The sequence below is a fragment of the Lontra canadensis genome, unplaced genomic scaffold (assembly GCF_010015895.1).
Source record: "Lontra canadensis isolate GAN:19392208 unplaced genomic scaffold, GSC_riverotter_1.0 scaffold50, whole genome shotgun sequence".
In the NCBI taxonomy this organism is placed as follows: Eukaryota; Metazoa; Chordata; class Mammalia; order Carnivora; family Mustelidae; genus Lontra; species Lontra canadensis.
The window spans coordinates 2612014-2625533 of record NW_022631044.1 but is presented as its reverse complement, the minus strand read 5'-3'; the positions used below and the strand labels follow the sequence as shown (position 1 = coordinate 2625533).

The window sequence follows — 13520 nt, the reverse complement described above, 5'->3', positions numbered from 1 at the left end:
AAAGTATTATCAAGAAAAACAAACCTGAAAATGTATTTTATTTTGGGGGCCTAGGTGCTTACTCACTTCCCTGTTTGGTAAAGTCACATGAACCGGGGCCATAGATGCATAAAAAAATCCCAAACCAAAACAAACAAACTAACCCCCCAAAACCCAAAAGCCTTTAGGTTGAAAGGAGATTATTTATAAAATCCACACTAAAAATTTCAAAATCTGAAATGCATAGATTGTGAGGAAAATAATTACCAAAAAATGACTCAAGAGGAGGAGAACTTAATTAAATTGACCACTAGCAATTTCTTTCAAGCCTTCACAGAGCCACTTAATTCCATGATATTTCAGCTACTCAAGAGTATGAAACAGATGGAAGCTTTTAAAAGGTATTGTATGAAGGAGACATGATGCTGATATCAAATCCTAAAAATGAAACTAAGGCCTCAAACACTTCAGAAGGGATCCAATCTAGCAGTGTGCCCAGAGAATAATACCACAGAGCCATGAGGGGTTCATTCCAGGAATTTAAGGATGGCATAACATCAGTGGACTCGATCAAAGTCCTCAAAACATTTGGAAAGAAACAAAACCCACAACTTGTATTATCTTCCCTGCATTAAAAAAAAAACAAAGCAAAAATGCCAAATCTTTTAGTAAGTTATGAAGACTAATACCTTTTATTAACATGATAGTTCATGTGTGTAGATACACATATATACATCTTTGTAGATATGTAGATATAAAGACATTCTCATGTGCATATATAACCAAGTCATCCCCCTACTTAACTATTAAATGCCACAAACCCTATCAGTAAGTTAAGAAAAATACAAGGATATCTACCACCTTTTTAAAATGTTCCTGAAGTTCTAGCCAGTGGTAAGAAGATGTAATAAAAGATAAAGACATTAAAAGGAAGGAGGCAGAGCTATCATTATTCAAGATTTCATGGTCATGGACCTGCGCACCTAAGAGAATAAACTGAAGGACTATTAGAATTAACAAAAACTGTTACAAAATAAAGGTATATTTAAAAAAGCTTTAAAGGCTAGCACCAACCAGTCAGGATAGAGAGCAGTGGGAAATGTAGAATTCGTTAAAACACAAGCTCTGTGTCTTATTCTTGGCTGATTCCCCAGCATCTGAAGCAGTCTCTGCACAGAGTAAGTGCTCAATAAATATTTGCAGGATACATGAGTGAACAAATGCACAATAAGCACAAAAATACAAAATAATAGAACCAAAATAAAATTCTACAGTCTCAATTACTTATAAGAATTTAGCATGTGATAAAAATGGAATTTCACGCCCCAACAGAACAGTTTATTCCATAAACAGCAATTGAAACTATTAAACCATCTTTTTTTTTTTTTTTTTAATGAAGTGTGAGTCGTACCTCACACCATACACAAGAAAAGTTCTGGGTAGAATAGTTCAACATGATACAGGAGACTAGGAGAAAAAAAATAAGTATTTGCCCTATCTTAGGCTGGGGAAGGCTGTCCTAACTGCATAAGTGAAGGTAGAAAACTTGTGGGGAAAGATTTCTTTTTCTAGTTTCTGCTACATAAAAATAAAAATGTGCAGGATGTCAAACACACCATAAACAAAACAGTAAAAGACTTACAACAAATGGAGGGAAATACTTGCCAAATATTAATATCCTTCCTATATAAAGTCTGATAAAGCTCTAAGAAAAGAATAATCAGAAAAAAAAATTACAAAAGTGAAGATGCAAAGAAGAGGACACGGCCAACAAACAAATCGAATCATCTTAAACACGAGGATTACGCGGAGGTCTTTTTTTCCCCCAATCAACTTGGCAAAGTCTTAAAACTAACTTCGAGTATTAGGGAAGAATCAAGAAAATGGCACTCATATACTGCTTGTGGGAGAAAAGGCCAATTGCTAGGAATTTATCCTAAAAATGTGCCAAACACTTATGCACAAAAGTATCTGTTGTATCGTTTATCTTCCTTGACTTTAGGCATTATAAATTTAATATAGGCTTGTTATAAAAAAGTTAACAGATTCAAACCAAGGCACTATATAATACATATGGTTCTATGCCTTTTTTAAATATAAGATATCATGAAACCTTGATTCTTTTAAATAGATACATAGTAAACCAATGTATTGTTATATATAACTTATTTAAGGAATCTCCTTAAATAATTACAACAGTAGGTACTGGCAACTTGTTACTGTTCCAAACAAAATCAACAATCACCATCCTTTACATTTTTTCCTTTGCACATTCAGGCAAGTATTTAGGTAGGATCTATATCAAACAGTGGAACTAATGACCCAAGTTATACCCACACTTAAAACTGATAGCTACTGCCATACAGACTTCCCAAAAAGGTGTATTAACTTACATTCCCAACAAAGTGTGTGGATTCTTCATAACGATGAAAAATGGGAAAAATTTATATGGCCAAAAGGGTTTCAAAATGGGTTTTAGTAAATACAGTCAAGAGATTACTTGCCAGCCACTAAGAATGATGTAATGACACTAAGAATGAATGTTTAATAACATAAAAATGTTTATTATGAAAGTTGTCAAGTTGCAAAAATGAATAAGTTAAATGGTGTGAGTCCATCAGAAATCACAGCTGCTTTCAAAGAATATCTACCTATACATTCATCCACAGGCTGTATGACAAAATGTTAATCATGGTTATCGTTGGGTGGTAGAACTCTAGGTCATCGCAACACTTTTTCTCTTATGCTTTCTAGAATTTTCCAAATGGTTTAGAGGAAAAAAAATATTTTTGTGATCATTAAAAACACTAAATCATAATCTATTTAAAAAAATTATTCTGAAGACTAGTTGCATCTGTGTTGTTAGAATTTACCTGCTACCCTTGATTATCACAATGAAGATTTTTCCAGTATGAATGTTAACTATGTGGCTAAATGTTTGCCAACTGAGTCTACAGTTGGGAGAATCCAGGACCAGATACCCCAAGGGGGTCATCAAGTGCTTAGTGGTCTCCTCTGAGGCTCTACCTGTTCTCTGAATAGGCCAAGGGCAGAGATGAAGACCTAGGATCTCTGTCTCTAAGGAACCCTCCACCTAGTAGAGAGGACAAGCACCAACCAATATCAATCCAAGGCAGGACTTGGAGGGACCCGAACTCTACTGCTAAGGTTTCCAGCCAGAAAAGCTAACATATTCAAAGATTAAAGCCAAAGAAGGCAAGGCATCATACAAGATTGTTACAAAAAAGTAGTTTATATGTATATCCCTTCTTGAGGAAGTCCTTAACCATCTCTCTACAAATACTTGAGAAATACAAACACTAAGATGGGGGAAACTGAAAGCTTTTCAAGGTAGGGAAGGAGACCGCCCCCCAACAAAAAAAAAATTAAAAGCAAAAATGCTGAGCACAGAATTCCCTTGACTGGGGTAAGACTCCATGCGAAATTGTGTTTCCTCTGACTTAAGGGGAAAACACAAAAGGCACTAGTAAAGACATAAAATTCCATTTCAACAAACTTCCATATTCAAGTCATATTCAGTACACCCAATTCATAATGTGTGAAAAGACTACCCAAATATAGATCTTTAAAGATTTATTTATGAGAGAGAGTGTGAGCACGTGTGAGTGGGGAGTGGGAAGGGAGGGGCAGAGAGAAAAGATTTAAAGCAGACCCCCCCACTGAACAAAGAGCCAGATCTTTATGTGGGGCTCGATCCCAGGACCTTGAGCTCATGACCTGAGCCAAAATCAAGAGTCTGTCGCTTAACCAACTGAGCCAACTAGGTGCCCCCAAGACTATCCAGATTTTTAGAGCTCATCTAAAGGGAATGTGCCTTGTACTTGAAGAGCTCCTAAGAGATGGTTCTGGAAGCCTGGATTTTAGGCTTTCCTGATTTTCACGAAAAATTTTTATACTTGACATTTCACAAGGAGAAAAAAAAAAAGCATAACAAAACCAGAAGTCACTGTAAAAGTACTCGAATTCTCTATTTAGATGCAATCAAAAAATATTTTATTTATTTAGAGAGCAAGAGAGAGTGAGTGGGAAAAGGGGTAGAGGGAGAGGGAGAATCTCAAGCCGGCTCTGCCCTGAGCACAGCGCCCAATGGAGGCTCCATCTCACGACCCCAAGGATCACCACCTGAGCCCACCCAAATCAGGAGTCGGACCCTTAACCGACTGAGCCATCCAGGTGCCCCTAGATGCAATCTTAACCAGGTTAGCCTTTAGCACAGAATTCAATTCATACTTTAAATTGAGGTCATTAAAAATTGTTGAAATGGCAGCAAAACAGAGGTCAATTTTTGGCAACCCCCCCCCAAAAGAAAGTGTGACATGCTTAGCGTTGGTCTACTTAAGTCTAATAACAAAGGACCGTCACGTTTTCCAGGGCCAAAGGTCAAGAACACTTAATGACAATTAAGAGATCTCAGCAAGAGTTCTTGCTCTGCTCAACAAGACGGCTGCAGAAGCACTTTTAAATAATGGCTCATAAACCCACAGCAGCATTCAGAAATGTCAGGACAGACTAGATGAAACACAGTTGGCTAAGCCAGAAGCTGCCCGAACATCAACTGGCTGAAGAGCGATGGTCCTCCAAGTGTCCCTCTCTTCCCTCCCCACCAGCGGCATAAGCGACACCTAGACACCTATCAGACACACAAACCCTCCCACCTCCTGCAGGACATCCTGGTGTACCAAGCCTTCCAGGTGGCTGTGGTTCTAGCGCACTGCTGTGGAAGGTCCTACAGTGGTTTTTACATGTGAAACCAAGAACAAGATGCTCGGTTTGGCGTGTCAGGCTCGTCCTATCTTGGCTGACCCACGCTCCACTTCCCACTGCCCATCTCTTTCGGTGGGCAGCCCGAAGAGTAGGACTTTGTTCAAACACACTTTCAAAAGGCCCTTAGAGATAGGTCTAATGGAAAAGTCAGCTAGTTTTCCTATGTTACCATAGAAACAGGAAGCATCATTTACTCCTGTAAGAAAGGTCCCCTTTGCAGGGGACATTGAATATTTACAGAAAGATCTCTTTATCCTAGGAAACCAAGTTTTGGAAAAGCAAATATGGGAAACTTAGCCTCTAAGGCTTCCATATACACCTTAAGAGCCAATGTTCTAAGTGAACTTTCCCTAATTATGGCTGCCCAATAAGGAAAACATGTGTCCTGGGCAAACCTATGCGGTCTACTCTGAAAGACATAATTTCCATGTAAGGGAGAAGAAGATTGTCTTAGCTCCTGCCCCCTACTGGTCCCTTGGCCCCAAATCCACAGGGAAAGGGGCTTCATCTCTACCCATCCTTAATGACACTTGAGTGTCCTAGGACCATTTTTTAAGCTACACCCAGTCCTACTTCTGGGAGTTGCCATAAACATAATAGTGTTTATTTCTGGATTATAAAATCAATTTCATTTTCTGTGTTATTCTTTATTTGTATAGTTTATAAACAGCTTCTGTATTTACTATCTCATCTGATTCTCGTAACAACCTGTGAGGTAGGTACAATTTTATTATTCCCACCGAGAAAACTGAAACTTAGTGGTGACTTCAATAAACTGACCACTGAACAGTAAGGAGGAAAGACAAATGTTTTGCATCAAAAATTTAAAAATTCATGACGTCCCTGCCCCCCAAATTCTAAACTTGCTTGAATTGGTATCTGCCCAATGAGACTCACTAAAATCGTTAAGTAGGTTTCTAGGTTAGGTGGTATTTCCTGGCTTAGGAAGGGTGGAGAGCTGAAAGCTCCCAGCTACAGAATGGATACAACCTGCTAGGACATCTGGAACTCTATGGGATTCAAATTTACAACAACAATGGTGATGAATAATGGCCCTAAGATTTTTTCAACTCCTACTACAAGACAGGCACCGTTCTATGTTCATTAAATATATTTAACCACCCTATTCACAGCAACGTTTTACAGATGAGGAAAACAAGGCACAGAAAAGCTAAGTAACTTGCCCAAGAGCACACATCTTGCTCCCTGCTCACAAAGGAGGATGTGGGACTGGAGGTGCCAAGCCCCTATAAGGTGTGCCTGGCCAGTGACGGAAGTCCGACATGGAGGGCAGCCACCACAGGAACCTGGATGACGTTTCCAATGTTGCCTTTTAAGCAACAGTCTCCGCCTGCTCGCTGCCAAAACATCAATCAACGCTCAGGTTCAAGTAATCAGGAGCATCAGCTGAGACTACAAACAACCCACTCCTTTTCAGACTGTCCCTACGAAAGCTGGGAAGGAGGGGAGATATCTTGGTTTTCTCGATTTGCTGATTTGCCTAGAACTGCGTTCAACTAATTTAAGAAAAATTAGAGAGGGAAGCAGCACTGGAGGAAATGTGCAAATTAAAGATGCATGTGGCACTGATAAGTGCTGTTTAGTAATCTAGCAGAAAATGAGGTGGGAGGCAGAAGTTGGAATCAATGATCAGAACGAACAGCTTTTTTTTTTTTTTTTAAGAAATACAGAACAAAAAAAGGGTATCCTGCCTTTTCCTCTTTTTTCTTTTTTCAACTGCTTCTATTTTGGAATTGTATGAGCAGCTTTTTTACACACTGATCAATCTTTTTAGGTTTATACATCTTTTTCTCAAGGAAGGAAGCAAAGATCAGGTTCAACTCTTGAGCAAAAAGGAAAAATAACATGATGAATGCTTGCAGTCTTCATGGGCAAGTGCAGTATGGGGGGGGCAGGGCAACTTTCAAAGGTGTTCTCAAATTTGCACGCCTTCATCATTTCCCATCTCTGATTTTCAGCTAATGACCTAAGGCCACCTTGAGATCCTCGGAGTCCACCAGAAAACCCAATTTAACAAGTTCTTGGGTATTCCATATAATCTCTCCTTCAAGAAAAGTCCCCAAATCGGGAGAGGAGACTATGGTGACAACAGGTGACATTTCAAACCCTCAATCCTTCCACACTCTAATAATCCTGACCCAACTACTTACTAATGGTGGGCCTGTGTGCTTCCTTTTCCTCCTCTGTAAAATGAAGATAATACCTTCTTCGTCAGGTTGGTGTGAAAAGTTAATGAAATCATATAAAGCATTTAGAACAGTTCTGGGCACGGAGTAAGTGCTCAGAGAGCATTAGCTATTATGACCATTAGTGACAGAATTTGCAAAAACACATCGCAGAGGCATCCACAAAGGGAAGGCTTCTGATGTATTGGTCACGTTTTGTTGCTTCAAAAAAAAAAAAAAATCTAAAATCAGAACAACCATCAATACAAAAAACCTAAAAGTGTTTTGGGAAAAGGGGGGGAGCCACCCAGAATCGTGCCACCTGTTGGTGAGTTTCAGGTGAGGGAGGGTACAGCCCAGAGCACTGGGTTCCACTACTGCCACCGCACCCCCCCACCCCCGTTTTCTCTTTCTCAGCGTTTCAGGCGCAGGATTACAGGCGGCTCTGCAAGCACCCTGAAACTGGGTGAGGCTGTGGGGCTGGGTATTAGGGGTGCAGGTGGGTTGGGAGGGCTCCACAGCTCTTCTCAGGCTCCAATAAATTCTCCAGGTAGGATCTACTTGCTTTACAGGGTTAAACTCAAAGGATACCGACTGAGGAATTCATTTCAGGGAGCTGCACCAATAAACCCGGACACCTGGGCTGTTAACCGGCTGTCTCAACACCGCAGAGGCCGGGCGCCGCGAGGGGCGAGAGCCGGCCGGCCGGCCAGCGCACGGCGCTGCACCCCTCACCACTTACACGCAGACCTGTGAACTTCACCGCGGAAAAACTCAAGGGCTCCACAGACAAGACCCAGGTTTGCCGGGTTAAACTCCCCTCCCTTCCCCCATCTCTCCTTCCCTTCCAAGAACAAACTCAAAGGAAACTGGCAACTCTCCGTCTAGGGTTTCGCTCCTGCCCTCGGCTGACACTTCAACCACTTCTCCCAGGGAAGTTAATTAAAAGAACAATTAATCCGCACAAAAATCCAAAACATACCCCAAAGCTCGAGAGCTCCTCAAGTTAGATGACTGAGGGCGCCTCTGCTGATTGTGACCATCTGCCCGTCACTGGGGCTCAGGGCTAGGCAGGGGGTACGACTGGGAAGCGGGCAGGGTCCCGCCGTAGGGGCTGACGCCCGCCGCTCCCATCGCGTCTACGCTCACCGCCGTCCGCGTAGACGGGCTTGGTGGGATACAGCCCGGTATGCAGGTAGGTGTGAGCAAGTGGAAGAACACACAGCCGCGGCGGATTAAAGTTCAAGCCCGTTCACACACCGCTTCCCCTTCCCCGGCCGGCGTTCTCACGCACGGCCCGGGGGGCCACTCCCCGGGGAAAGCCTGGGCGCTCCACGGTCCCCCCCTTCGGAAGGGGCTCCCCAAATCCCTAGGAAGCCCTCGTGACTTCCCTTACCCCCCAGCCTCCAACCCTTGAAAAGCAGGAGCCTCCCTCGACTCTCCTAGGCGGGCGCAGAAAACCCCCGGGAAAAGAGCAATGGAGGGGCCAGGGGAAAGCGGGGTGTCGCCGAGGGCAGGTGGCTCGGGGCGCGCAGCAGGCAGCGTACGTACCTAGCGCGAACAAGGCGAGCTGTCCAGCCGAGGGGACCATCTTACGGGCGGCGGGCAGCAGGCGCTCCAGCCTCCTGCCCTACCTGCGGTGCCCGAGTGGCGAAGCGGCGCCGCGCTGCGGGGGAAAAAGGCGCCGGCGAGGCAAGGCCAGCCCCCGGCGCGGGCGGGCGGAGGCAGGACCGAGCGCTCTCTGCCGCACTCACCCCGCTGAGCGGCCGGCCGGGCGGAAATGGGAAGGCGGTTACCGTCACCTCTCCGCCACTCGGCGACCGGGCCACCGCGGACCACGCTCCCGCCCCGGTGGGGGTGCCCCCCTACGGCCACGGTGGGTGGGGGTGTGGGGCTGGGGGCGGGGACGCCGCGCGCACCGTGCAGGGCGCGGGCGGCGGCGGGCGGGGCGGGGCGAGCGGGGGAATCTCGGAGCCCCGCCGCGCGGGCCCGACACCCGGGCGGCCGGGAAGGCAGGAAGCGCCCGACTTCAGCCACCACCCTCAGACGAGCCGCGCCGTGCGGCCGCCGCGCAGCTGGAGAGTGCGGGCGCGGTGGTCGCTTCCAGGCTCTGCGCCGGGGAGCGGAGCCGCGCGGGCGTCCGGCACCTGCGCGGACGGCGGCTGCGGGGGGCTCTCCCGGCCGGGGACTGGGGACGCAGCCCGGAAGGCGACCGGCGAGCTTCGCCCGCCGCCTGCCAGGACTTGGCCCCAGGAGAGGGCTCTCCAGAATCAAGAGAATTTGTTCAGCTAGGTTTCCTACCCGCACCCTTATCCCGATAGAGAATTCTCGATGATAGGAATGCCGGCCTCCAGGGCACATTGTTAAGATCCCTGGGCTTTCATATATCCGGCCTGGGATGAATAATGATGATGGGTCTCTAAGGGTCCCTGGTTATCCATCATTAGTACCACCCAGTCCACCTCCCCGCACCCCCCCCACAGGCAGCTGGGGCCAAGAACTGGGTAGCGTGCTGCAAGGGGGCCAGAGAGAGGGATGTATGGGCTGGAGCCACCTGGGTGGCTCTTTAAGGATTTGTGGCTTGGAGCTGGCCCCTGGTGCTGGAATTTGGGCAAGTGGAGGACACGGAGGGAAGATCTTCTGGGTGGAGAATGGAAGACCCATAGGTTTCTTGGGGACCATCCCAAAGTCCCCTGAGGATGGTTCTTAGAGGACAGTATGCCCCCAAGAAGCAGTAACCCATCTTATTTTCCAGATGTCCCAAGCTGAGGGACTAAATCTTTTCTATTGACCCCTCCCGCCTGGCTGCTTAGGTTAGACCCACTTTCCTTGGGTGGGTGGCTGGGCAGTCGAGGTTGGGGGAAATCTCTTGCTGTTTTCTTGGCCTAAAACTCAGACTTTCAGGGTTAACTTTTGTTAAGTTTGTTTCATAGGAGCTGAGGGGCCTAGTTTGGAAAAGGAGGCATCAGGCCGTTGGCCTCAGCATTTGGCAGGAAACACCAGCGTAGAAAGGGATTTTGAAAACACCCTAAATTTACTTTGGGAAACCATTCCTTTCAATACATTTGTCAGAGGATACTTTGCTGTTCTTTCAGCCCTTAATCATCTGCAGTGAGGGCTGTGTGCTAAGTTCTGGAGTACATCTTTTCCTGTGTCCACACCATGCCTGCACACAGTAAACACACACACTCTCTTTAGTAAGTGGTCCCCGACTCCCTTCAGTGCCCACCTCCTTCAGGCTGGTATTGACCTGTTCTGGTGGCCCTTTGATCTCCTTCCTAGACTCGCCTGCCTTGGTCACAGTAGGGAAGAAATCAGTTTTCAGTGCCTTTCTCCCATTATTTAGGACCCCCAGCTAGGACTGGAAAATGGACCCATCCTCTTGTTCCCTGCTGGGAGGCACTCATCAAGTTCACAATGGTGGAGAGCTAGCTGCTCGGGCTGGCAAGAGTCAGATTCAGCAGTCTTCCCTTCTCTGCCTGCTGCGCACACACAGAGTCATGGGTGGGGAGAAGTAGCAGCAGAATCAAACCAATGAGCTTGTCCCCTTCAGGACTATAAAATCTTTTTAATCAAGAGATAATTCGGTATCTTGTAAACTAAAGAGTACTCCAATCAAAGTACATCTAATGCTTTGAAATTCTTAATTCTCCGCCAACATGTTCAAGATCCACATCTACGGTTTTATAAACCTTCCAACTCATTCGTGTCAAACAGATAATCAGCATTTTCTTACAAAGCATTTAAACATTTTTCTGTAGACTGAATTGAGATCATTTCTGAACATTTATTTATAGAGCTGGGAGGAAACCTAATATCCTAAAACGCGAATATTCTGCCTTGGGCATCTTCTATGTCTCATCCAATCCTCACAACAACCTTATGAGATAGAGTCCATCTTCCCTTTATTTGAAAATAATTGAGACCGCGAGAATTTAGTAAATACCCAGAGTCACAAAGCTTGCAAGTGGCAAAGCCCAAATCTGAAAGCAAAATGAGCTGGTTCCCAGGCTCATGTGTTGGCTTCTCTGCCAAGCTGCCTCAGTTTCCACATTTTTAATAAGGATAATACCTAACTCACTGGGTCGACATGAGGACTAGATACAGGAACCTATCTGCAGGCTTAGCACCGTATTTGTTATCAAAACTTACAGCCATTGTTGAGGGAAAGTCTCTCAGTGGACACGCCTTGCCCCTCTCTCAATTTCCTAGCATGATCCGTATTTTATCATTTCCACACCACTTCTTTTGCTCATGTCTACTGTGCGTGTGCATGTGTGAGCATGCCTTCCTACGGGGTTAGCTTCACAGGTTCCTCAGGAGTTCTAAATTTGGTTTCTGATGTAAGAGCAATGGGGAGGATATGATTTAAAGTCAAGAAATCATTTTTTCCTAAAAGATGGTGTGATGTTTTTGTATTTTAGCAGTATAGAATATGTCGCTCTCTGAGCCGTGTGACGTTCTAGCATTCTTCCCCTGTAGGCATGGCAGCTGTCTCGCCAGGCCGCCGAAGGTCCTGATTCTGTGTCCACGTACTGCCTGATGAATATGTGGCCTTCCCTCTAGGAATACGCCTGGGCTGCCTTTGCACACACTTTCTTCAGCTGGCCTTGAGCTCAAGGACCGTCCCTTCTGTCCTAAGCCAATGACAGTCTCTCCTCCCTACACAAACAAGAGAACTGTGTTGTGCTCTACTCAGCGGCTGGTAAAATCCCACTGTCAGTTTTCCCTTTCCTTTCTTCTACATACTTATTACAGAGCATATGTTTAAAGAGTCCCCTTCTTCACTGTAATCAGCCTCCCCCTCTTTCCTGATTCATCTGGGAAGAGATTGTGGGCCCACAAGCACCAGAGTCTTCCCTGAATGATTCAAGCCAGCTGAGCTTACTGTTGAGCTTGGCAATCGCCCACGATATTAGTGAGTAAATGACCAGGGCATTCTTAGGGAGGGAGTATAGCTCTGGGCCACAGCACTGACGGGACGGCAGTCCCTGCAGACAAGCTTCCGGAGCAATGACCAGAGTTGGCTTCAGGTGGCTCTGGGACCTTCCTCAGTGGCAGCAGCAGATGGGGTGCTCAGAGGGAAACCAGAAAAGGGTGCCTGGCCCAATAGGATGGCAAAGGTCAGATGTCATGTGTGTGTGTGTGTGTGTGTGTGAGAGAGAGAGAGAGAGAGAGAGAGTTTTTATAAAGAACTCTGGAGAACTCTTTAGACAGAGTGAGGAGATTTTACTGTGTCAAGGGATTTAGGAACAGAAAACTAAGCCAATGTAAGGTATTGTCCAAGTATCAGGCCCGTCTACAACCTCAGCTATTAATATATTCCTTACCTTTAGTCAAGAGAAAAATAGGAAACCTTGTGCTGAATCCATTTTTACAGTTTTCATCAACAGAATGGGCGGAGTATGAAGCTATGACATACATTGGCTTTGTCCCTCAGCTACCTGGGTGATTTTCATGGCCAATGTTGTCCAAAGAGTGGTTTGACCTTCTGCTTAATGTTTCCCACCCACCCCCCAGCTCTCTACCTTTGGAATGCACACTGAAGTTGTGTACTAAGCTTGACTCTTTCCTCCCCAAGGAATATCACAGCATGGCTCTAATGCCCACTAGTGAAGTCTGGAGGTTGATGCTTCCATGGGTGGTACACACAGGGCCAAGACATCGAGGCACTGGTCAGTATCTAAGACTGGGAGTTACCGGCTGGCTGTGACTAAAGACATCATTTTCTCATGTAGCCTGTGAACTGCCTAGATGACCAGGAAGCAGTAGAGGTACCCAGAGGATTCAGCTCAGCTGATGTCAAACTATCCCATCAAGCATGCTTGGAGGCAGAAGAGTTATGCCTTCAATCTTGCCTTTGCTGCTGTCCCCCCAGCAGCCATACCTTTCTGAGAGGATGTCCCCAGAATTCTTAGGAGTATGGAGGGGAAAGTCCGAAATCATACGCCTAGAAATCCTTAGGCAAGTAAAACTAACAATGTTGGAGGAAATAGGGTGGAGATGATCCAGAGAGGCAACAGGGAGACAGGGAAAAGAAAACAGAAGGAACTGAGGAAGGAGGAATCCAAGGGAGAGTTGTACAAAGGAGACTAAGTGATGTATTTTTCAATGATGGCTCAATCTGCCTGATAAACTCAAGAAATTCCCCCCAAGCTCAGAGGAAAAGGACAGAAGAGATAGGAGAGATAAGATTTGAGACTGAGAAAGACAAAGCCAAAATATTAAAAATCTTTTTCATAGGGTGCCCAGCAAGGAAGCTTAGAGCTGATAGAGGAGAACCTGTTCTCGAACCCTGGTTGGGAGTGCTTAGTGATGATAGGAGGGGCGTATACCTCCCATAGGTCTGTAAGGTGGAGGGGACTTTGTCTAAAGAGCCTATGATAGGTGCAAGGAAAGACTGCCATTCTGTGACATTTAAACCCTCAAACTGAACTTCTCATCCTGCCTTTCTTCCCAACTCCCATTGAAACAGCCAAAGGAAAATAATGATAGGGAGAAATCTGTCATTGTTCAAAACTGAACAAGGAGTACACCCACATACCAGACACTTCAAGGAATTTCTATGAG

At 45.6% G+C, this 13520-nt stretch overlaps 1 protein-coding gene across 1 annotated transcript in view; it reads right to left on the bottom strand.

The window, feature by feature from the left end:
* The window catches only part of TGFA (transforming growth factor alpha), a 103287-nt gene extending 94511 nt beyond the window's left edge, over window positions 1-8776 (bottom strand). The window contains exon 1 of the mRNA XM_032873690.1: window positions 8502-8776. Within this exon, the coding sequence (XP_032729581.1) occupies window positions 8502-8541 (40 nt within the window). The 5' untranslated portion in view covers window positions 8542-8776. The remainder of the gene's footprint in view (window positions 1-8501) is intronic.
* Between the last annotated feature and the right edge of the window lie 4744 nt (window positions 8777-13520).